The 23,778-nt window shown below is 36.3% G+C and overlaps 1 protein-coding gene across 9 annotated transcripts in view; it reads left to right on the top strand.

Annotated features, from left to right (window-relative positions):
• The first annotated feature begins 496 nt into the window (after positions 1-496).
• dac (dachshund family transcription factor) overlaps positions 497-23,778 on the top strand; it is a 184,353-nt gene continuing 161,071 nt past the window's right edge. For 5 of the 9 annotated variants that reach the window (XM_074093484.1, XM_074093483.1, XM_074093481.1 and 2 more), the window contains exon 1: positions 543-1,077. In XM_074093484.1, coding sequence (XP_073949585.1) covers positions 608-1,077 — 470 coding nt within the window. In that variant the 5' untranslated portion in view covers positions 543-607. Of the gene's footprint in view, positions 1,078-23,778 lie in introns of all 9 variants that reach the window. The other 4 variants (XM_074093485.1, XM_074093479.1, XM_074093478.1 and 1 more) reach the window with 1 other exon arrangement.

The raw sequence follows: 23,778 nt of genomic DNA, 5'->3' as shown, positions 1-23,778 counted from the left end.
TTTGTATGTTTATCCAATAATGCCACAGAATAAATACAAACAAATATAAACTTGTAATCAAGCCTTGTAAAAGTTTTACTAAGTAAATTGCGCACCACGTGCGTTAGAGAGTATCGACTAGATACAGCGCGTGGAGTGATCGCGTGCGATGGTGTGCGTCGACGTCGCGGGCCGCGCGCGGCGGCATCTCGGTTCATATTGATTGTCGGTGACATTCTTTATCAATCCGCCCCCGGCCCGCGAGCGCGGCCGCACCGCACAACACCCAAAAGAAACAGAAACGTTTCTTCGCGCGCTCCGAACGCACACGAAAAAAGGGCGGAGACTCCGCGGCGACGTCGTCACCCAATCGAATTAGGGCTCCGAAGGCGGCCGGCCAATCAGATGCAGCCGTCGGGGCGGGCGCGCGCGCGCGGCCGCGCCCTCGTTTCGCTCCGGCTTTTTATTTATTGTTGCGCGAAACAGCGCGCGCGACGGGCGTGTGATGCGTGCGTAGTTTGAACGTACGAGCATGGAGTCCGCCGTGGACTCAGCGTCGACCGCGAGCGAAATCAGCGGCTCCTCGGGGGGCTCGCCTCGGGTGAAGGCGGTATCGCCGGCGCGCGGCATGAGCCCACCGCAGCTGCTGGCACCGCGGCTGCCGCTGCCGCCGCCGGGGCTCGGGCTGCTGGGCTCGCTGCAGATGATGCACCACTCGCCGCTGGAGCTGATGGCGGCGGCGCATCACCACGGCCCGCCGCGGTACGGCAGCCCGCCGCCCATATCTACCTCCGACCCTTCGGCCAACGAGTGTAAACTAGTAGACTATCGGGGGCAGAAAGTTGCCGCGTTCATAATCCAGGGGGATACGATGTTGTGCCTGCCGCAAGCGTTCGAACTGTTCCTGAAGCACCTGGTGGGAGGTTTGCACACGGTGTACACGAAGCTAAAGAGACTGGACATAGTGCCACTGGTGTGCAATGTGGAGCAAGTGCGCATCTTGCGCGGACTGGGCGCCATCCAGCCGGGCGTCAACCGCTGCAAGCTGCTGGCCTGCAAGGACTTCGACGTGCTGTATCGGGACTGCACCACGGCAAGGTACGTTTCGACACCGAAACAACCCTTAGGTGTGAATGTGAATGTTTCCAATTTGTTGCAACTCCGCGGTCCGAGACCGTTTGAGCGACGGTAACGTGATGTGTATTTTTTTATTTCGTCTGTTTTTTCGCCTGTTTTGAGTTTAAGAAAAATTGTATGCTTATTTTGTTTTTCCTACCAATTGATGTGATTTTTCTGTACGATTATCCTGAAATCAGAGATGATACAGCGTTTATTTTACTCTTTAGTATCAGACGATACTTCATTTAACTTACTAATTATTGACTGATAACCATTAAAATGCATAAATTTCAAAATGAAATAAGGACATGCAGTTCTGATAAAATTAATAATACTTAGGCACTTATATCTACTAAGGGAGAAATGATGTACTTAATTAGTAGGAATAGGCTTTCCATCAGATCACCTATAATGAAATGCTAAATAAGGAATTCTGATTATTCCGCTCCTGCACTGTTTGATTGTTTGTTCGGTTGCAATGGTTTATAGTTTTGTACAATTCCTCTGTAGATCTAGGATTTAACATTGCGCTCCGGGCCGGAGGGTTGTGCAGCCATTAATTTTTCACATTTTAATACGCGCCAAATATTTCCTCTGGGTTAAATATTAAAGCGAGTTTCGGCGACGGAAGGGTTAAATCCCTGTTAATTAGCGGGTGAAGTTTAAATATTTAAATACTAATTTTTACAAACGGTAAAGTTAGATTAAAAAAAGTCTTGTTTGTTGTGGCAGCGGCGCCGGGTAGGCCTAAATGGGTTGTTTTAATATTTGGACGTGGACACGTTTTTAAAAATGTAATGTGCCGTGAAAGTGTTCCTCTGGGAGTTGTAAAGTTAAATTTTTGCTCGTATTGACGGTTAATGTTTGTAATAATTAATGTTTGTTTATTGGTGAGCGGAAACGGCCGGCAAACGGGGTCCTGACTCACGTATTTAACTTTATGACTTTATCACTGATAGGACCATGCTCATTCGGCTGATGATCTCATGGCATCTAGTTTTGTGTTTTTTTTGTAGGCGTAGGTACGTGAAACAAACAAAGCCTGTCTGAAGTATAGCCATTTGAGTATAAGTACGACAATGGGAATGAAAAAAACATGTAGAAAACAAAATACATCGACTGAATTGCGTCAGACGTAAAAATACTTCTCAAATATTGTATCGACACATTTACATAATATATTACCTTATGATGTTTGTTTTGATTATGTAAGGATTATATGAATGAAATAGCACTGACGTTTGAAAAAAAATTACATTCCTACTACAAATCATTATAGTCAAAAAACAATAAACTTATTTTCACAAGTTCATTAAATTGTTTGTTACGACAATAAATCTATAGGCACATAAATAAATGGCAAAACTGTCCCAGTTTGGCTCTAAACTAAATAAAAAAATATAAATGAAATAAAATCGTTTCAAACAAGCAACATTGCTCAAAAAGTAAAATAACCTCACGGTCACAGGTACGAGTGCCTACAATGTTGAATTAGTGAAACCACGACGGCGGAAACATGTCAATACAGATTAGTTTGATTCCAAAAGCCGGTGAAGCTTAATGGGTTTATTTTATAAAATTTTAGAACGAAATGGTGAAATAAAATGAATATCAATGGAATGCGAGATTAAGATTGTACCTACTTACAAATGATTCTCTGCAGATTATTGAAGGACTATTTTCAAAAATTGTTACTGCATAGTTTTTTTGGAGACGTGGTAGTAGTATGAGATAGGTAGTAATATTTATGTAAGTGTTACGAATAACCATAAAGGAAAAATAATGGGTAGACATATATATGTCTACCTATAACATAAAAATACGATACTTACTTACTTAGTTGCTTAAAATATACTGTGGCACCCGTAGTAATTATTTAAATTTTAATAAAGAAGTTTTGAATATAATTTTAGTAAATCGAAATGTATTATTATAAATGTCTAACTTTGACTTCTTGCAACAATAAATGTAACGGACGTTATGGTAGGTAGGGTCATTTTATGATGATCTCAATCACAGTATTATGCATACCTAAACCTTCATCAAAGAAACATTATCGACTAGGTATTTGATATCGATCTATTGGAGCTAACATTGCAAGTGTCATAAGATTTATCATCATCAACATTAAATGACTCTACCATAAGTGGAAGCAGTTAAATGAGAAATGAAAGAACACCCCGTGAGTGGTTTTTCGGCTGCAAATATTTGAGTCAAATTGTCGTTGTAGTAAAATTAAATATTCAGATTACAAAAGGTACAGCCAGTGATAAAAGTTGATGGCATAAGTTTATCCATTTTTTTTATAAAAAATATATAAATTATATATAAAAAATAACAGTACAATAGTATCAAAATTATCGGTCGTTGAGTGTCTATATCAGCTTTGAATATTTTTGTCTCGGGATACTATTTTTGTTGGTAGTTAGGGCGTAAGTAGGTACTTTCTTTTAACATAAAATATGAACACCAATTTAGTTTTACAAGCTGTTTATGTTTGTGTGATTAAATGATACTCGTATTTACCTGAAAAATGGGAAACATACCTATAGGTAAATTGTATTGCTATAATATAAACGGCGTCTGTTTTCTTTTCTATCTGGCCAGTTACTGTAGACCCTCTGCATACTGGCAACTACCATTGAGCCCTACGAAATGCAATATTTTTAAAAATGGAATGCCCGCATTACAAAACGCAGTGTAAATAATAGGAGGTCGCTCCTTTTCACGCTTCAATAATTGTTCGACAACAGATATCTAACCGAAGATCGAGTTACCAGAACTGAGAACGGAACGTTATTAGGGTGTTGGGGATGTTCCATTCTTTAACTCTTTTTAGAATATGCTTTTCTGAACATTGATTAGGATTTGAGATTAGTTTTTTTGCCACCAATATGACTTCTAACTTGCAACTGACAACTAACTTGACATATCGAAACATTTACCAACTGTTAAAATAAGTCAATAATAAGAAACGGAAAATATCAACTATAATAAATTATGATTTGCAATGTTACTGCCTAACTGTCCACTTGTATTATGATTACAATGAATACCGGAATATTATCTCTCCAGAAAAAATCAAAGACAAAGTAAACATGGGTGAAGCTGGTTACAAACATGGTCACAATGGTCCAAAAGATACATAACCATATATGTCACAATGTTATGTTTTGCTTGAGAGCATACACATTTGTGTCAGTCAGTTATTCGTATGTAAAGCTGACGTCTGTGAAAAAAACCCCAAATTTTTAACAAAAGAGTGAACCGCCGACCGAATAGAATTCGAAACGTTTTCAATCGATTCCAGGTCGGGTTCCGCCCATTGTCTTTGCTCCGTTCAATTATGGAGGTCATCAACACGCCGACAACACTTTTTATGGAATTTTCAGCTTTACGACTCATTTTGATGGTCCGTCTTCAAACGTAGTGATATTTTGTAAATAAACAAGGCACTGAAATAACTGGCTCATTACCTTTGTAGCGTCGAGCCGGTGCCGGAACTTGGAAGTATTATCTTTGCCAAAGACCAGGTAGGTTCGGGCCACACGTTGCATAGACCAATGTAAACATGAGTTGCATTAACGAGCGCCGAAAGGGATGTCTCACAGGAAACAATCAAAACTAAATTGATTTATAATAATAACAGATAGATTTACGAAAAAAAACTGGCCGGTATTAGGAATACTTATACAAACTTAGACGGAACTACTTGCACGGTATACTGCCATCTATGATTGATCATGATCACGTATAAATTCATAACCGCGCGGCGTTGCATTGTAATAAAACTCTACCATCAGTATTAGGCCCGGTTTAAAGCTGCAAATAAAAATCATGCAAGTAGCACCACTACATTGCTGCGTTCGATTGAGCACTCCAAACTTTTTCCTTTTACGACCTCGCAATATAAAACATGCACCGTTTTTATTGCAAGTATAACTGGATTTTAGCGCGTTGATTTGACGCGCCGATGGCTTCTTTCATTTTACACATAAGTTCAAATACGAAGTGAGGAACTGGTACTGTGTCACTGTATGGCTTCTTTCATTTTACACATAAGTTCAAATACGAAGTGACAGCGACATGGTACTAAAGTGTAACATATCTTTGATCTCTACTGTGCCAACTATTGAATCAACTGAATGGTGAACCACTGTGGAACCTTTTCGCACAAAGAGTTATAGTGTCCTTGCATTGCCTTGCCAGTAGAACAAAATCATTTCAAACTAGTGTTAACATTCTACAGTGAGTAAAGAATCTAACAGTTGACGCATGTCATATCTTTTTGAAATCTCTATCTTCACTCAAATCCGTAAAATAATGTTTTTTTTAGAAATCGGTTCAGTACTTCTAGAGATTAATCTCTACATACTAACAATCACTGTAACAAAGTTTACCTCTACTATAGACAGTATAACGTTCGTACTTTTAGGTATTTTTAGATTTTTAAACCTTGTTTTCAACTGCTTTCTGTAGCTGTTTCACTCATTTAACCTATTAGGTTTTGGTCGCTGAACAAACTGTTGGCAAATTGTGACCTAGCAATCAAATGGTCATTACAATTTGTTTCAGTAGCTTGTAAAAACTTTTTAATGTTTTAACCGCTATTGCTATTAAAATAATTAAAATGTTTTTGTGTCAATGACTGACACATTGTCATGCTGTCTCTACTCATCTAATCTAACCACACTTACAATACAGAACAAAAATGCCTATAGTAAGCAGTACCTACAGTAAACAGAGGTGCTCGTATATACATAGAGATAAAATTTCAGAATAAGGAAAAGGCGGCCTTATCGCTTCAGAGTAGTCTCTTCTAGGCGACCTTAAGTAGTAACAAGAAAATAATAGAAATATTTTACTTTTCTTTTAATACAATTTTGGAAATCGGTTTTCACCCACTTCTAGTGATCCAATTGACCTGAGTTTTGGCTCAGATCTGTAGAAAAGATGACAATGGAAGTACAGTCAGCAAAAATCTAGTATTAAAAATGATGTTTTTCCACATACCGCGTAATTGCAGCTCTATATCATCACACAATAGGCCTGTATATATTACTATGCCGGTAGGTATCTGTCTGGTCATGAATGGTGGTGCCGACTGGCATGGCTCCAAGTGGTGGTTCTCATTGAAATATTAAGCGAAGACGCCGCAATGCAGTGTCTTGGGATCGCAACGTGCCTGCATTCAATTGCCTGCTGGTAGATTATATAATTGATTAAAAGGTATATATTTGACCGAACTGTTATTAAGTTTACACCTACTTTAATTTTTTTATGGAAGTTTGTAAGACAAAATATTTACTTACATGATAATCAACGTCACTTATTTTTCTACCTACATATGAAATTGCCAAAAATCTAATAATTATTTGTGCTCTTTCTGTGCTCATTAATACACTTCGAGTGCATGCACTTAACATCAATCGAATCATCACGCTCACTTGAATTAATATTACGTTTTAATAATACTACTTAAATGTACACATTTTCTTCAAAATATCTTTAACTTTACGACTACTTACAGAATAGGTAAACTCCAACTTCTAAACAAAACATCAACATTATCCGAAAAGCCATTCACCGAACAGTCAAGTGACAAATAAACTCAAGCGACAGAAGGAAACTCAATTTCCTCCGAGGCAGTAAAGCGACAAACTGCTCCACAATGGGAATATCATGGTGGCAATTTATTACGATTGATCAACAAGTTGCCGGGGTTGCTCGGGAAAGAATGAACGCCGGCAATACGAACGGAAACGAACAGAAGGCGCCGAGCACCCACGAACAGGGAATCGCCGACATTCCCAATTCCTCCCGTACAATTCGGAAAACTCACACAAATGACATCGGGGAATCCCTCCGGCTAGACGGAATCGCGCTCTCTATTTCCGTTTCGTGTACCATTCAAATTGCATCCTACTCGGGCACCCCCGCGAAATGTCGCCGTCTCTTTCCCATTCCATTCATTCACGACCTCGTATTTGAATGGATTTCGAACGTACGTTTCCCACAATTCGAGCACTTAGGGACTCGAGGGGGCAACGTTTGCACGCGTCGCGACGTTTTCCTGCTTCGCAAGAGTTCCCGCTGGATGATGAGTGCTGGTGTTACGGTCAACAAAACATTCCAGAAAAAGTGAGCGTCATAATGGAACGACGAGCTCGTTTAATTAAAATTCGCATCCGTGTTAGTTATTGAATGGTTGATGGAAACTATCGCATGGCGTGTATCGCGGGCGCCGGTAGCCGTTGTAACGTCTTATAATTGCGGCTCACCATGTGTTGAGCTCTAATCATGTTTAATTATAGCAAGAAGTAGGAGTCATTGCAGTTTATCATGAGATGAACTGTTACAGTTGTATAAATGGCGCGAGAAAATGATGGATTGTGAGCTAGCTCTACAAATGAAAGTATGATCATCAAAAAAAAAAACTGTAAGTCAACTAAAAATAGAAAACATAAAGAAGTAGGTATCTCAAAAATTCATCACCAACGATACTATAATTCCATGGTAGAGCAATGTAAATGTTCGTATTGCTGTTAATCAACTTCGCTGTTCGGGTAAAAAGTAGTTCTCTTGACCGCCGAAACACTAATGTGCTGGAGAAATAAATGAATTGACGTTGCATACAAAGTCAAATGGCTAATGTACCAAACCGGTGATAAATATCTAATGTTAATTTATACTACCCTACATAATACAATGTTGCTACTACAAGCGCCATTTAATCTTGTCTACTGGCAGTCATAGTTTTTCTGTCTGTACTTTAGAGGTGCTTGCATCGTTATTAATCCAATGCAGATTAGATCTAGACAATGGTAGGCGGAAATGCAGGAAAACGACCTTTTTGTGTGACGCGCTCGGCTCCCCATTGTGAGAAGAATCTTACTAATTGCCAGTGAAAATCTTCTCATATGCGCAAGTGATGGCTTAGTGACTTATTTTAATGCTTTATTGTTATGATCATTCATCACGTGGCATTATTAAATCGTTTTCCTATTTAGTTAGCTTACAGTCAGTTAGTAAAGTCAATAATATTTTATGGTTACTCTTTTGGCGGAGCGTCCAAAGCGCTCTGAATATGGCTGCTATAGACAATACTGAAGATTTTAATACTAAAACGGGACTTCACTACATACTAACTGGTTTTGTTTTCCTTACCTTAACGATAACCGATGTAATATTTCGAACAGAACGTTGAAACCAATGAGACGCGAATGTTCACAGGTCATTTTATGGCTTAACCAAGTTAGCATAGTTGTTTTGTGCTCTATCCAATGAATACTTAAATCAGAGAAAGACAAAATAAAATTATAACACATAGGTGCACTGTTATTTGAACTCATCAGTATAATTGTCCAAGTCAAGTTTATAACTAGGTACTAAACTTAACAAAGTAATATTTTTCTTACATAAAATTATATTTTCTGTCGATGTCAACAAAAATAATAATCTTGTTTATAGGGACTAAGTAGTACGTAAAGTCAAAGTGAAAATATATTTCTTCAATTCAAGCTTTAACAAACACCAGTCAAAAACCTCTGTTGGGAAGAACCCGGCAAGAATCTCAAAGTTTTATAATAGCTAACATTGCTACATTGCTTATTAAAAAAAGATTGCAGCAGCGTGACAAAATGAAGTTATTATTGTTGAGATTCCGCTAGATTGAACAATTAGTCCGTTATAGTGATACGGGCAAAAAGCTGTAGCAAGCCGTCGCCTCACCTTCCCATGGTAATAATCAATTAGAATAAAATAATTAGCGCTTCTAAACCATGTCGTGATGCCAGTTTGAAAGTTAAAAAAAACTTTTATTTTTAATATCTTGTGTAGCGTACTTTATGAATCCTAAAAACTAACAATGATAGTTACACAATATAGGGTCCTATTAATATCATAAAAAGTATGCTGATATATATTTTTACAAGTTATTTTTTTTTACCAATTATCGCATTACTTAATATCAACATAATAGTATATTTTTTATCGAGGGACTAAAATAAGCCAATATACCCGAGGTGGTTAGCCACCCGAGCTTTAGTGTGGTGTCTACTCATCCGAGGGTTTATATTGACTTTTAGTCTCGAGGTCTCGAGGTCATCAGATTATAAAAATTGTTTTTCCCATTTTCGTTAGCAGATTCTTCATCAACTTAAAAAAACGAATTCCTTTTCCAAGGCTATGTTAGCTAAGTAATTTAAACCTCTGATTGTTCATTTTAATGAACTAAAAGATTTTTTTTGCTCACCCGCGACTTTATAATAGCTACGTTTATGCAAGATATGCGTGTTAAAATATTTTAGTTCATTGAAAAGAAGTTTTTTGAAAAGCTAATTGAAGAAGTTCCGTAAAGTAGGTAACACCTGATTCAATAAATTGTTAATTTTAGAACGAAATTAACAAAAACACTAAGTATTTGTGCAAACTGAAACTTACAACAAAGAAAAGGATGAGATAAGGCTACTTAACCCTGTCCTCGTTAAACATTGATATACGGTTTATAATAAAATCCAATAAAACATTCGCAACAATTTAAAAGGGAATCGATAAAAACTTAGCCGTAGCAAATACCAAATGGACCGAAGGCAAGTTTGCAACTTAAAAGATAGTAGTAAATTGCGTTTTATGACCCGTGTTCTTTTATTACAATCAATATGAGAATGTTAGTGTGTATACATTTTAAGAATCGTGTCGATTATTATGCTTTTAATTAAAACATACATGCAATGACATGTTGCAGGAGCGTAAAATAGTTAAATGTGATCATCTCTTTGCAAATAAACATGTTCTACCGCTTGATTACATTTATGCAGGGACAGTATTCAAGACCAATTTAAACAATATTATAACACCTATAGTCTTTATCGTACTTGTTTCTGTATCGATTTATTCTAGTTTAAATTAGCTGTTAGTTTTTCTTTCACGTTCTATTATAGTTGCGACTTTTATTAAGATCTGATTAATGTTAAGGAATTTATTTTTACAGCTATAGTTACTGACTACATTAAGTATACAAGATCTTGCACATTTTCTGTAATGTATAAAAATGATCTGCGTTAGGGTTTTGCTCAAGTTTTAAATCACTTCTGCTTATGAATAGAGGTCTTTGACTGCTGGATGCTGTCGTAGACTTATAAAGATCCCAGTCATCTCATTAGCCACAGGCGCGGCGCTCGCGCCATGCAATGTGCTCGAAACTCCGATTAAAAGTAATTTATAAGCGATATAAAATATTTAATTCCTTCGCCGGACACATTCCAAATGATTATCTCAGGCGCTGTTAAGTGACTTTGTTACCAAAGATATTCCAAGGGTTTAAAAGGTTGCCTCTCTACACAATATCAGGCAATAAAAGCCTTATAAATTGTAAATGTAACCCTATAAAGTGTAATTAATGTTTGTCAGGCTCATATTATATGTTACGGCTACTGTCAATGATATCGTATCGATTGTTGGTGTGCAACTAAAAATCGATACCGGTCCAGATGCACAAAAATGGGGCAGAGGAATCGATTTGCCCCACATTTTGGCGGTCTAGCGGCCGCCGGCGACGAGGGTAACGCTCGCGATAAGGGATAGTGCCCCCTCCCGGGGCGGGGGCATTCCCCCTGCTCCCCCTTGATAATATTTACCGCCCCCCAGCCATACTTACGCCCCTCAGTATTTACGGGTTAGAGAAAAACAAGGGTACTCGAGCTTCGGAAGGTGCAACGTAGATTTTAATCCTTTCTGATGTTTATGATTGATGGCGGATTTCGTGATCGGCATTGCGCTGATGTTGATGGATCCCTCCTGATTCCACGCGGCCTGCTCTCATGGCGAGTCGTGCCTCAGAAAACGTTTTTACGATTAGCATTCTGCCACTGAATACTAATTCCAGTGCAACTTAAAAACCTGTCAAGCGCAAGTTGCACTCGCGTACCGAGGATTTCGTACATATTTAAATATAAAACTGATTAGGTATTGTTTAAGTTCATTTAATAAAGTACAGCCGCTAACTGACAAATTACAAAGTTGGATTTTTTACCGACCCACACTTGACCGGTGTTTACTATTTGTTATTATTATTCCGAGTTTGAGGTTTATATGTTTAAACGATATAGAGAAACAACGAAACCAAAAATAATACGTTTCTTGTATGAGAACCTGCCTTAAATTTAATTACTTGTTGTTGTAGCGTGTACAGCTGTCTACCTACTACAGTTCTCGAGATACGGCCCTGTGACAGACAGACAGACGGAGAGCGTAACGACAGTAATAGGGTTCCGCTTGTCACCCTTCGGTACGAAGCCCTACAAAGGAAAAGTAACCTACAAAAAAAATATAACAAAAAATTGAACCGACTACAAAAAACCATGAAAATAATTTTCTACCCGTCTGAAGTCGGTCGGTGCCTCAGCACGAGCCAGCAGGAGTGGACCTATAGTCATCTACCTCACCTATACGCACTTTATACTGGGTTTCAATCACTCCTGCTGGATCGTGCTGAGGCACCGACCGACTTCAGACTAGTAGAAAATTATTATGTTATTTTATTTCCGATGCAGAGACGTTCATTATTGAGGAGTCCTGGTGCTTCACCAGCCGTTTTACCACATGCATTACGAGGAGCATAAATTGCTTAGCAACTGTGTCAAAGTAATTAAAATTCAACCCGTGAAGTACTTGTTATTGAGTAGTAACTCCGATAGTCAACTGTGGTCTTCATCATCAGTTCCACGTCACCAAATGATGATTTTCAAGAGTAAATGCACGAGTTACTACTAAATATACCTATCCAATTTACTATGGTGTCCCTACAACATTTGAAGAGTTCCCTCGATTTCCTTAAGATCCAATCATCAGATCCTGATTTGTTGCTTATGGGACCTAATTGAAAACATTCCTAGACGAACGCAAAAAAATAAATTCAAATCGGTTCATAAATGACGGAGTTCTGAGGTAACAAAAATAAAAAAAAATACAACCGAATTGATAACCTCCTCCTTTTTTGAAGTCGGTTAAAAATAAAGTTACCCTGAAAAGCATAGTCAAGTCAACGCTTCGAAGTCTAGTTCTCACTGTAAGATGAAACGTGTCATCGCATATAAAACTAGCACGTGACGTTGCACAGAAACTCCTATTTGCTTACTTGAAAATGTAACCTTGTTTTTACTGCGATTCCATTATTTTTTAATTATTTCGCCCCCACAAGACGATTGATTGTAAGCACGCATTATACAACCGCAAGAGTTCAAATGCTACAATATTGAACATTTCATTTCACATTGCTGCTGGCGCCATCTGTCAATCAACAATAAAATTCAATGGTCTTTAAAAAAACTTAATTAGATTGCTTTTAGAGACAGACTAGGATCGTCTGCAAGGGTTAATGTAGTTGAAGATGATGGGTAGCTTTAGCGTCAGGTGTTAAAAGCAGGGAGTTAGAGTTGTATTTCGCGTGGATGGTGTTTGTTGGGAAGTGAAAGTAAGTTTGTCCCAGTGTAATGTGATGATGGGTAAAGATGTCAGTCAAGTATTGACGCGTGCCCAATAGTCCCCAGCTCGTGGCCAGAGCAAGGTCGAAAGACTAATTATTACTTATATCGGTCCGGCCGACAGCTCATCGGCGCTTTGTAACAGTACAAAGTGTTTTTTCAATTTGACGAGAAGAAATCGTTTTGTACGACACGGCTGTGACTACGGTTTTTGGGGTTTTAAAGACATGACGCAATCCATTCGATGTTCTAACTAAATAAATCATTATTTTTATAGGTATGATAAGTCTTACAAAATATAGAGGCTTTATACATATTATTCAGTATCAATATTTATTTACGAGTACATAATAATGTATACAAAAAAGCTAAGAAAAATAAATCTGAAACTATCATCACCTATTTTTATGAATATCACCCAAATCGATACTATTGGGCAGGGTGCAATGCTATAGTACTATTGGGCATACGTTGACCGAGGAAAGAGCAAGCCCAGGGTCGTCTGTGGAACGGACTTTTATTTCATATTGGTTTTGTTTTTCCGTGTCTTAGTAGGTAATTCTATCTTTGATTGCCATTTCAAGTTACATCCGCTTAATTTGTCTGAGCAACTTTTCTGACAGATATATTGGTGCGGGTAAAAATTGCTATAGTATCTCAGCCGCCCTTTTAAATAGAGTTGTGCTAACGTACCTAATTTAAAGCACCTTGTCCACAGACTGTACTAACTAACGTACTAAATTAAAATAAAAAACCCAGAGTCGGTTAGAGTATTTATTAAAGCGTTATATTTCCAGTTAGTTACACGTTTGCATCGGAGGAAATTAAGTTTGGGGAATTGAAACTAGTCATTGTTCTTTTAATTGCGGTCAATTTGAGGCGTTCTACACGAAAAGTGCCCGTCATCGTGTGAAGAGGCTTTAGCGGCACCTTGGGGTAAAAATAAAATATAATAAATTATATATTTGAATTTTATTGATTGATAGAAAATTGGTACCACGGAATGCTACAATGATAGAAATATGTAGTGAAAAATATGTCACTGTTTATTTTTGATTGGCATTTTATGCATGCGTATAAGATACTCGTATTGTCGTATTACAGTAGAAATTTGACGTATATTTAAAGGCCATGATAAATAATTTGGCTAGGATTTTTTTTTGTCGTTTTTATTTTATCGATGCCGTGGTAAATAGTAATTAAGGTGGCCTTCGAATTAGCCCATAAACAATCACGACATACTTTTATCGTGTTTTACAACGTAAGTTTAATCCCACTAAAAAAACATCGATACCCATCCCATCCCTAGCTGCATATTTAGGGAACGCTATTTAATAATTCCATTCGAAATATCATTATAGATATCAAAGAAAGGGTTGCACAGTGGGCCGACTGCGCTGACTCGCACAAACGCTCGATCTGCATGTACCCTCTGATTGATGTGCCCTGTAATTATTTGGACGCGTTAATAACACCGCCGAAGACAGCCGCACTTTGTTTCCGACGACTTAAGACAAATCAAATGAGAAATTCTATCGGACTCAAATATACTTATTGCTTTCTGATGTTTTGTTGATTAAACGAACGCAAATTGTTATTAACTCGGTTTTCGTTTCGTTTTTGATGCGAATTTTAATTATGGTCTCGGTAATTTTATTTTGATTTGATCCCGTTTAAATGTTACACGGAATCGCGTTATAGCATTAAATTAATCCAAAGGAACGGGTGGAATAAAAATGTAAATGCGCAAGCCACGCCCGTATTGTACACCGTGTTCATAGCGTTAGTACCGTGGAATTATTTACATAAATGGCCGCCATACGCAGATTGTCTTTATGTTTTCTGTGCGTGCGACCCGGCCCCAAATGAATCAGAATATTAACGTAAATAGTAATGGCGGAAAAAAAGCTATTATGCAAATGAAACATTTTGAGGTAAATAGAAACTGACGTAATGCGATGTTAAGAAAGGAATAAGTAATAAATCGTTCTTGATGGCGGGCTCGGTTTACTTATTAGATTATTTCTGGTTTAACGTGACTTGGGTATTTTTTGTATGACTAATTTTTATTGAACTTTGTCGGTTTATATAATTAAATATATAATTGTACTTGCGACTGTTACGCAATGAGCGCCAAAACATAAGTATATAGTCACGTGAAAAACTTACTAAAAAACGTTAACCATAATAGTAAGATAAGTGACTCTGCAGATTTAATACAACTGTTTTCATTGGAGAGGGGTTCAACAAACAATCGGCATTAAAAAGTGCTGTTATATTTTCTATTCCAAACCAACCTTGATCTGTAAGGGTGACTGTGGCACGGAACCCTTACATCAAAACGCTATTCATTCAGATCGCAGATATGAATACGTTATTACATGTATTATTACATTTAATAAGTAACTGATGTTGAGTGCCGAATATGCTTACGTCACAAACGGGAACGGAATAATAGAGATCGCTGCAAACGTTTAGCGAACCCTCGAAAAGAGGAGAAAAAACCATCTGTGATGTAATAGCGATATGATTTTGCAGTTTTTACTTTTTTTCTATTCGGGCGCATGTTTTCAACACTGTCTGGACTGCGGAAGCTAGAGCCATAAATCGATTAGACACGTCAAAATTACTACTTTTTGTGGTGAAAATTTTGTAGTTAAACAGACTTCGGGATGGGTAGAAACAGTTCCATTTAACGTTTATTAAGAATCTGTTGATGGTAGATTTCTTTGTTATCATTATTAATATTACAAACCTTTTGTTCTGTTGACTGTACTTGCGTTGTTATACAATATACACATATTTACCAAATTGCAAGTCAATCCTTCTTTCTACTGATTAAAAAAATTGACTTCAGCCAACAAAACAAAATGCATATTGGAACTTTTATTTGTACAATGGTCATTTCTGTGATATTTGTAGAATTTAAGATTTTTAAGTCGAGCATCCCCCATTTCCGTCTAAGCAATTTAATTACAACAGAGATTGTTGCAAAATGACTTGTAAGAAATACCCCTCAAAAAGTTTCATTAAATCAGTAATTTGACAAATATAAAACTTTTTATACCAATGTTGTTTTCGTGACCAATGCATTTTAGGATTTATTTCGAATATTTAGATTTTTTTAATTTGTAACCTTTTTGCAAAAGAACTCGAAAAATTCGGACATTCGGATGTGGCCCCCAATCGTAAGAATGTGATTAATTAAATGTGCGGACGGACCCTTGGTTCAGTTTTTTACAACAGACATATCTCATTTTGTTTTAGGGGAAGTAATTGACTGGTTGTTAATTTTATTTTAATTTTGCGCCGGGATGCTTTCCCGGACATTTTGAATTAATAAATTGACTCGTCTTGAATGCTGTAGACATTTTTCCGGTGTCAATATATACATACCTACCTATTTATACTCGTATATATTTAAATGTAGCAGATGCCTCAGGTTTATTTCAATAATAAATGGGTTGGTTTTATTTAATCTTTCAAAAAAAAACTGCATAAACACATGGTTTGAAGTATTAACTTTTATTTTTCAACCGACTTCAAAATCGGAGGAGGTTCTCAATTCGTCTGTATGTTTTTTTGTGTGTTTGTTACGCTTTAACTCCTCCAATTGTAGGCCGAATTTCCAAATTCTTTTTTTTTTTTCTAAAGGACATACTTACAAGGTGGTCCCATTGACACCAAGTCAGGATCTGATGATGGGATCTTAGAGAAATCGAGGGCAACCCTCGAATTTTGAAAGCACATCTATATTATTTTTATAAATTATAGATATGTTAGTCTTTAAGGTATTTATTGTATGGGCCGTGTTGCCTGAAATAAATGGTTTATTATTATTGTTATTATAGCGATTTTGGCATTTTTAACACCGAGTCAAGTATTCACATTTAGAAAGTATAATTTGTTGAACTGGACCTGCTAAAGAAGACCGTAGGTACCGGCACTCTGTTATAAAATAATATAACTATGCCGTGTTTGGGCTTAATGAAATCGTTGTGAGATGCACTTTGGCTACACATCACTAAAAACCAAGGTTTTTTTTTACATATAATGGAACCGACTTCAAAAACCTTGAAAATAATTTTGTACTAAGTAGTTTGAAGTCGGTGCTTCAGCGCAAGCCAGGAGTATTAAAGCCCAATATATAGTATTTCGGTGAAGTAGACGACTATCGTTCCAACTTCCACTCCTGCTAGCACGTGCCAAGGCAACGACTTCAAACTAGTAAAAGAATATTTTTATGGCTTTTGAAGTCGGTGCCAGTTTTTGTTATTTTTTTTTAGAATTTCCTTACCGAATCACCTATATGAATAAGCTTATTTATGTATTCAATAACATTTATTGTACACATAAAATTAACAAGAGAAAGAGATGTACGAAGCGAACTTATCCCTTAAAGGAAATACCTGATTAATACCTAATCCTTGACTTTATGCTAGTGTAAATGGTGAATGCATCAATCGCGCTACCACACCTTTACCCAAGGATTGTGCCTCAACCATAATCTAAACTACTTCTAGAAAAGCATCGAATACCTACGTCTTAGCAACAGTCTAACAAAGACAGGATAGAAACGGTGCTTAATCAAAACAATGCAACATTCGTATCTCGTATTTCCAATTAAGCCTATAGCTTTGCAACCAGCAATGCACATATAGGAATTTTAATTGGAAAAATGAGAAGCAAATGTTTTGTTGTTTGGATCCACGGCGCAGGCGAATCTTTACGTATTCCAAAAAAGAGTTCAATGGGTACGTTTGTATTTATAATTATTAACACGCCTTTTTTGCTGAACTCTGCAGTGAAAAAACAGTTATTTGTTTATTTAAGAGTGCCTACGAGTACGTTAGTTAGTCGTAAGGGAAAATAAGGGGCAGTTGCGCGGCAACAAAAACTGTGATTAAAACAAGTGAGATGTTTTAAATTACTTAAAAATTAAATCCAACATTAAGAGCTGCTTTTAAGATAACTCCCAAGATTTGTAATGAGGTCGCAAAGTACTCTATAGTTGTCGGCAAACAAGATTACGGGTACATCCTGCTTTCCCGGTGGGCTAAACCGCTTATCACGTATAGGGAAATTTATGAACAGTGTCTCTGTTACAGCAGAAGACAAAAGCACCGCATGTTATAGCCCGGTGGTGTTATGTCGAAATTTTATAATATGCATTGTCTTAGTCACAGTGAGTTATAGAGCTTGGACTAATAACACATTGAGTACTTAAAGTTTACGCAACTCAAGTAAGTCTAGCTTAAGTCCGAGCCAAGGAAAAATAACTGCATCACATGTACTTTCATACTTTAAGCAGGTTCGTGCTTCACACCTACTTATATTTATCCTTTTTTATTTTCATAGTTTACTACTACTAGTTTGCATGAAATCATCAATTGTGTGCTTACTCTGGTCATTGACCCCAAATGAGCAAGCAAAAATCTTGCTATAGGCTGTAATCTGAGAGTAAAGGATTTTAAGAAGAATGCCATTCAATAAACTGTAGGTATGATAAAGTTGAACAAAAAAAATGCCATGGAATTATAGTTGAAAGATAGAGCAACGAAATAGTCTAATTTATATCTTTTATCAGCTCATATCTCCTACTACAAATACTCAAGCCATCTGCCTGGGAACGAAATAAAATTATAATTGTTTGAACAAATGTCTTCATTCATACTTTTACAGATAAGCGGTCCACATTAAAATTAAACATGGGAGTACCGTTTCAAATTAGAATCAAATAATTGTAATCTAAGTTGGATTTGGTATGGGGTGTGAGTGTAACAGGGTTTTAAGTATGTTAAAGCTAAATTGTTTGCTCAAGAAATAGTTTGATATTCAACTTCCGTAAGTCGAGATAGTATGGGAGTCGGGTTGTCTGCCGTGAGCCATGAAGCGAGTAGGCCGCAGGGTTTATTTCTTAGGTTGAACATAAATCAACATTACTTGCCCACCAAGGAGCTTGATGATGTCATGGTGTCACAGTCCGCTAGATAATAAAAACGCACTAACAATTTTGTATCTCAGACATGAAGTAAATTTTTTTGAACAACTATTATTATCTCATGTATTTATTATTCATCTTATTAAATATTTACTGCTATTGGAGTAGTATTTGTGCCCCTTCTTTGACAAAATAAACATTGTAAAGACCATTCCAAATACTACAAAAACGTAGGCAATCGTTGCACACATTTAAAACAATGTCGGTCGTACGTAAGAGACGTGTTGGTCAAAAAATGGCAGATTATGCGTTTCAGATGCAACCCTGATATCGACCAAGATTCTCAGACATGAGGGACTGACCCAACACGGAAAAAAAATGTCTTAGATTAAGACAAGTACCCTTGGTCAAGACAATAATATTTCGTATATAGCTGGACGCCATATTGTACTGGATGAAGACAAATATTGTCTTGGATAAAAACTATTATCTTACTTAAAGAAAATAATTACTTGGATTTAAACAATATTCCTGAGACTATGCATATTCTTGGTCAAAGAATTCCTTTTTTCCGTGAAGAGAGAAACTTCTTCCTGTAACATCTTCATTCTAGAGCCCGATACATTCAGAGTTCGGCAAAGCATATTTTCCAACTTATAAAGATTGGTGAAAGTATTAATACCGTGAATCACGTTTATCGATTAAAACAATACTGACGTAACTGTTTATAAATTGTCCACGTAGAAAAAAGAGATTAACTGAAAGCGTAACTTAATTGGTATTTAGGGCAAAAATGGATTGAAATTAATTATAGTTACAAATTTTATATTATTTTTGTACTTTATTCTCTACGATAAGGTGAAAATGTGTACGTATTTTTAAAGTCGATTGTGCTTCTAAATTAAAAGCTAAAAGAGACAAATTTACCTACAATTAAAAATATTGCAAACATAAGGCTTTCAAATATTACCTATTCAAATTATAAATAAAATAGGCAACAGTCCAATAAAAGTAGCCATGAACGATATAGTTCCTTAATATATGGGTTACATACTTATAATTATATCATGCGTACTGAATTATATTCCGTCAAAAAACAAAATTAGCTTAAAGAAGTGTTAATTATAGTTAATTAATTGTAGCTAAAGGTATGTTTTTCCAACAGCAGTCTCGGTTATGCACCAGTGTAGTAATACAGTAGGAAATGCAATTAGCCAGTGCTCGCCCGCGATGCCTTCCAGTCAGTCAACCATGTAACGCCTTATCTCTGTTGCATGTTTTTTCAATATGCAATCCCAGACAATCGTGCTGCTTTATCTACAATCGAAATTCTCAGCTATTTTTTCATTCCTGCAGTTCTAATTATTGAGTTTCGTAACTGGCCACCGGCTGTTCGTGTCAATTGGCGAATTAAGCCCTGTTTGTGCACATACGTTTGCGGTATCAGCGGAAGCGTGAGTTTGTCTTCATCCCATCTCATGATTATGGCCAGAGACTTCAGATGGGCTGCGAGGCGGAGAAGGCCGTGACCATATTTGAGCATCTGAAACTTATGTCATTGCGTCACTTATTTTACCTTTTACATTTCATCTGAGCGTCGTTTATTGTCATAATCGTAATCGGCGTCCATCTCACAGCAGCAGATGTCTGATTTTAGACGAATGTGTCAAAATGGATGTGTTAGCCTAAATTTATATATTATTGTTTTTCATTTTATTAGGATCTTAATGGTTACATCAGGTTCATATGTACAGTTCCTTATTTATACTCATACACTTAAGTACGCTTAGATTTTCAACCCGAAAAATATCCATTTCTTTCATAAATAAGGTTCATTATTAGGTTCAGCTGATTTATGGTGTGCAATAAAGAATATTTATATTGTATATATTATATTGAGATATTGCAGTATAGGTACCTCGGCTACTCCTGGTTTCCGGGCATCCAGTCCGGCACAGACGTATTGCTTTGTACAGGGCTTTAATACACACGGCCGCAAAGTTCGATGAACGGTTTATCGCAACGCTATCATATGACTATTTTTATGATCATTAGTACCTGCAGTTACAATAGAGTTATTGGAGACGGCGGAGCTGCTACGATTGCGTGACGTGAATGGAACAAATGGTCCTCTATAGATCACATTTATTTATTGTTGAGGATAAGAACATAAAATTGAAAAAAAGATCAATTTAAAAATTAATCCAATTAATTCATGACAGATTGTGATTATACAGAAAAATCGTATCACGATAAGTCTGTGAGACTTTTATTACCCTAAGTTACACATAATGTTCAAAGTAATAACGTAAAAATTATACCTAATTATTTAAAAGTTAGTACGTAACACAGATGACATTATTTCATTTTTTTAACACCTGTAAATTGCTACAGGAATCGAAAGTTTTACCTCCTGAAGATGGGAAAATATTTATTATAATTTACTTCTCCATATGTTTCCTTTGCCTTTTTTCACCAGAAAAAGGAGCTGTCATAATTTTGACAACGTCTACGTCAGATTTACGTGATCTTTTTTTAAATAGAGACTAGACAAAAGTAATGGAGCTATTGTGTGGTAGTTTTGGAGTTATGCCCTTTTAGAATAAGCACATCTTAAATTTTTTTAATAAATTAATTAATAATCGTAGCGAAATTTTAAAAATATCAGCGTCTTTCCCTTTCCAAACAGAATACAGAGAACGAATCAAATGATAGTCTTAGAAATATGAAATCTTGTCAATTATTGATTGGATTTTAGAATGTAAGTATCTCTTTCAGCGTTTTTTTTTAAATGTGGAATTTCATTTTCGAAAGTATTCGTCAAATTTGAGTGTCAATTTTCGTAGTAACCGATATGGCAGTATGTGTATGGGTGATGTGATGTTACAATTAAGTAGTTAGAATGCACAGAATTTAAATGGTTAGGATATTTGATTTGTGTTCTTTAATTAATCGCTTTTACGGATTGAGTGGTAATTCACAGTGTTACGGGCCTTCACTTTTAATTAGTGTTTATTAGATATGCATTGTAAATAAGTTTTATAACCGCGCGCGATCGATTGCAACTGATACGTAATTTTTGATTAATGCATAATATGATTAATTGATTGTATAATAATATTACATAATTACATTTCATGCAGATTTGAGATTTAACAGTCTATGTGTATTAGTATTTTTTCTGTGCTATCCTATTTGTGAAGGGTATTCATCATCATCATCATCACCCCAGCCTATATACGTTCCACTTTTTATTATTTGTTAGCAATAAGTGTGTATTTTTAAAATAAATTATTTTGTAAATTTTAGCTATTACAGTTCTTGAGATACAATTAATTAACCCTCTGACAGACACACCGGATAAAATAGCGACAGTATTAATAGGGTGCCGTTTGTCACCTTTCAGGTATGAAATCCTAAAAGGTACAGATTTAGTTATTTCACCAAACCATAACGTACTACCTATAGATAGATAGGTACTTCAATTATTGTTTTTATTTTCATATTTTGTTGCCGAGCCCATGTAAGAAAGTATAAAGCAATGTTTTGTGCAAGACATATTCTTTCGTATAAATAAATTTGTTTTACCCAACTACCCAAATAAAAGCACTTTCGCACCAACATAACGTAATAGAGTAATAAATAAACACAAATTTCCGCATTTCCGATGGTAAGTAAGCAAAGCTGGGGGGATTTATAACCATTTACTTAAATAAGGATTCGTTATACAAAATAAGGTGTGGTTTCCCCTACGTTTGATGTCTTAATGATATCGTATGATGCATGTGCTCCGGATATGAGAGCCAAGAACGATACACAGACGGACAGGCCAATTCCCAAGCAATTACTTAATACATTCGCGCAGTTATTCGCCTATTACACTGCACGCAATGTTACAGATTTTCTGCTACAAATACATTGCAACGTGAACTTTTTCAGTTATTTGTGTCATCTAATGCATTAAAGTTTTAAGCGACACCGTGGTAAAAATAACTGAACAATCTGTCACAAATAAAAAATTAACACACTCTTCTTAGTGTCAGCAAGTACAGACACCAGCATTAATATCTGCCACCACGGAGCATGCAAAAATATCTGACAGTCCTTCCGGCCCTAGAAATAGAGTCGTAACTGATATTTATGCACGCTTGTTGTGTCAGATATTGGTGCTGGTGACTGTACCTATCTTCTGCATGAACTCTAAATAGATATTAGACAGCATATATTAGGTAGGTATCAGTAAGTTTAAATAGTTGAAAAAAATAAAATTCATTAGAAACAATTATTTGCACATTCTATATGTACAATAGATCTAGTTTATGTATGTCATAACAAATGCACGTTGAAAACAGGCCAGGTTATCATAGTTCCATAGCTCCCCGAACAAACGGGTTCTAACCCAAGACAAGCATCTAAACTTAAACAGTTACGACTTCCCATTGCAAATTATATTTACCAACATTATATTTACTTATCTGAAACAATCGCAATTGAATCTGCAGCTCTATGCCTATTAAAATTGAGATGTAATTTAATTCAGGGTAAGTTCAGAGCTGAGAAATCAATTATGTTCTGATGTGAAGTAAATCGTGACGGCGGAGTCGGTGCCGCGAGCTAAGCGCTCCTGTAAGTATCTTCTTTTTACCGACTGTGAGGAAAAATTGAGGTTTATGGATTCACCTTGTTTTTGACGCTATTTTGTAGTCGCTGAAAATGAATTTCGAGCAACTGGGATCCATTACATAGTACATTTTATTATAAATTAGAAACAGTAACTTAATGACTTCGATTGCGAATGAAGTTTATATGTAACTAGATTTATATTATCCGCGGTTCATTCTGTCACACACACGGTATAAAATAAGGGTAGAAAGAGATGGAGAACGCAGTCGCGAGCAAAACAACCTCAGTTTCAAAGTAATTCATGCATGGCAGTCACACAACAATAATTAAATATGTAAACTACAGCATTGAACTTTAAAAATAAATAGAGTTGCAAAAAGTTATTAAATTCATTAGCTTTTATTAAACGTCTGTACTCAATTTAGCACGACATACATTATTATAGTTACCCCTTGTAACTATAGGTATAGATGTTGAAAGTTATGACACTTATGACTATACAATCCACATGTAACATGTTGAATTGCCATTAGGTGCAATGAGTGTTGAGTGCATTTTCAAGGCGTGTTGCAACCTACATTGGAGTCATAATTATTACGCTGTATTGCCATTATGTGTAATAATTGAATACAA

Source organism: Choristoneura fumiferana, chromosome 10 (genome assembly GCF_025370935.1).
Source record: "Choristoneura fumiferana chromosome 10, NRCan_CFum_1, whole genome shotgun sequence".
Taxonomy (NCBI): domain Eukaryota; kingdom Metazoa; phylum Arthropoda; class Insecta; order Lepidoptera; family Tortricidae; genus Choristoneura; species Choristoneura fumiferana.
The sequence above is the reverse complement of the archived record's forward strand: the minus strand, read 5'-3'. Positions and strand labels throughout refer to the sequence as shown.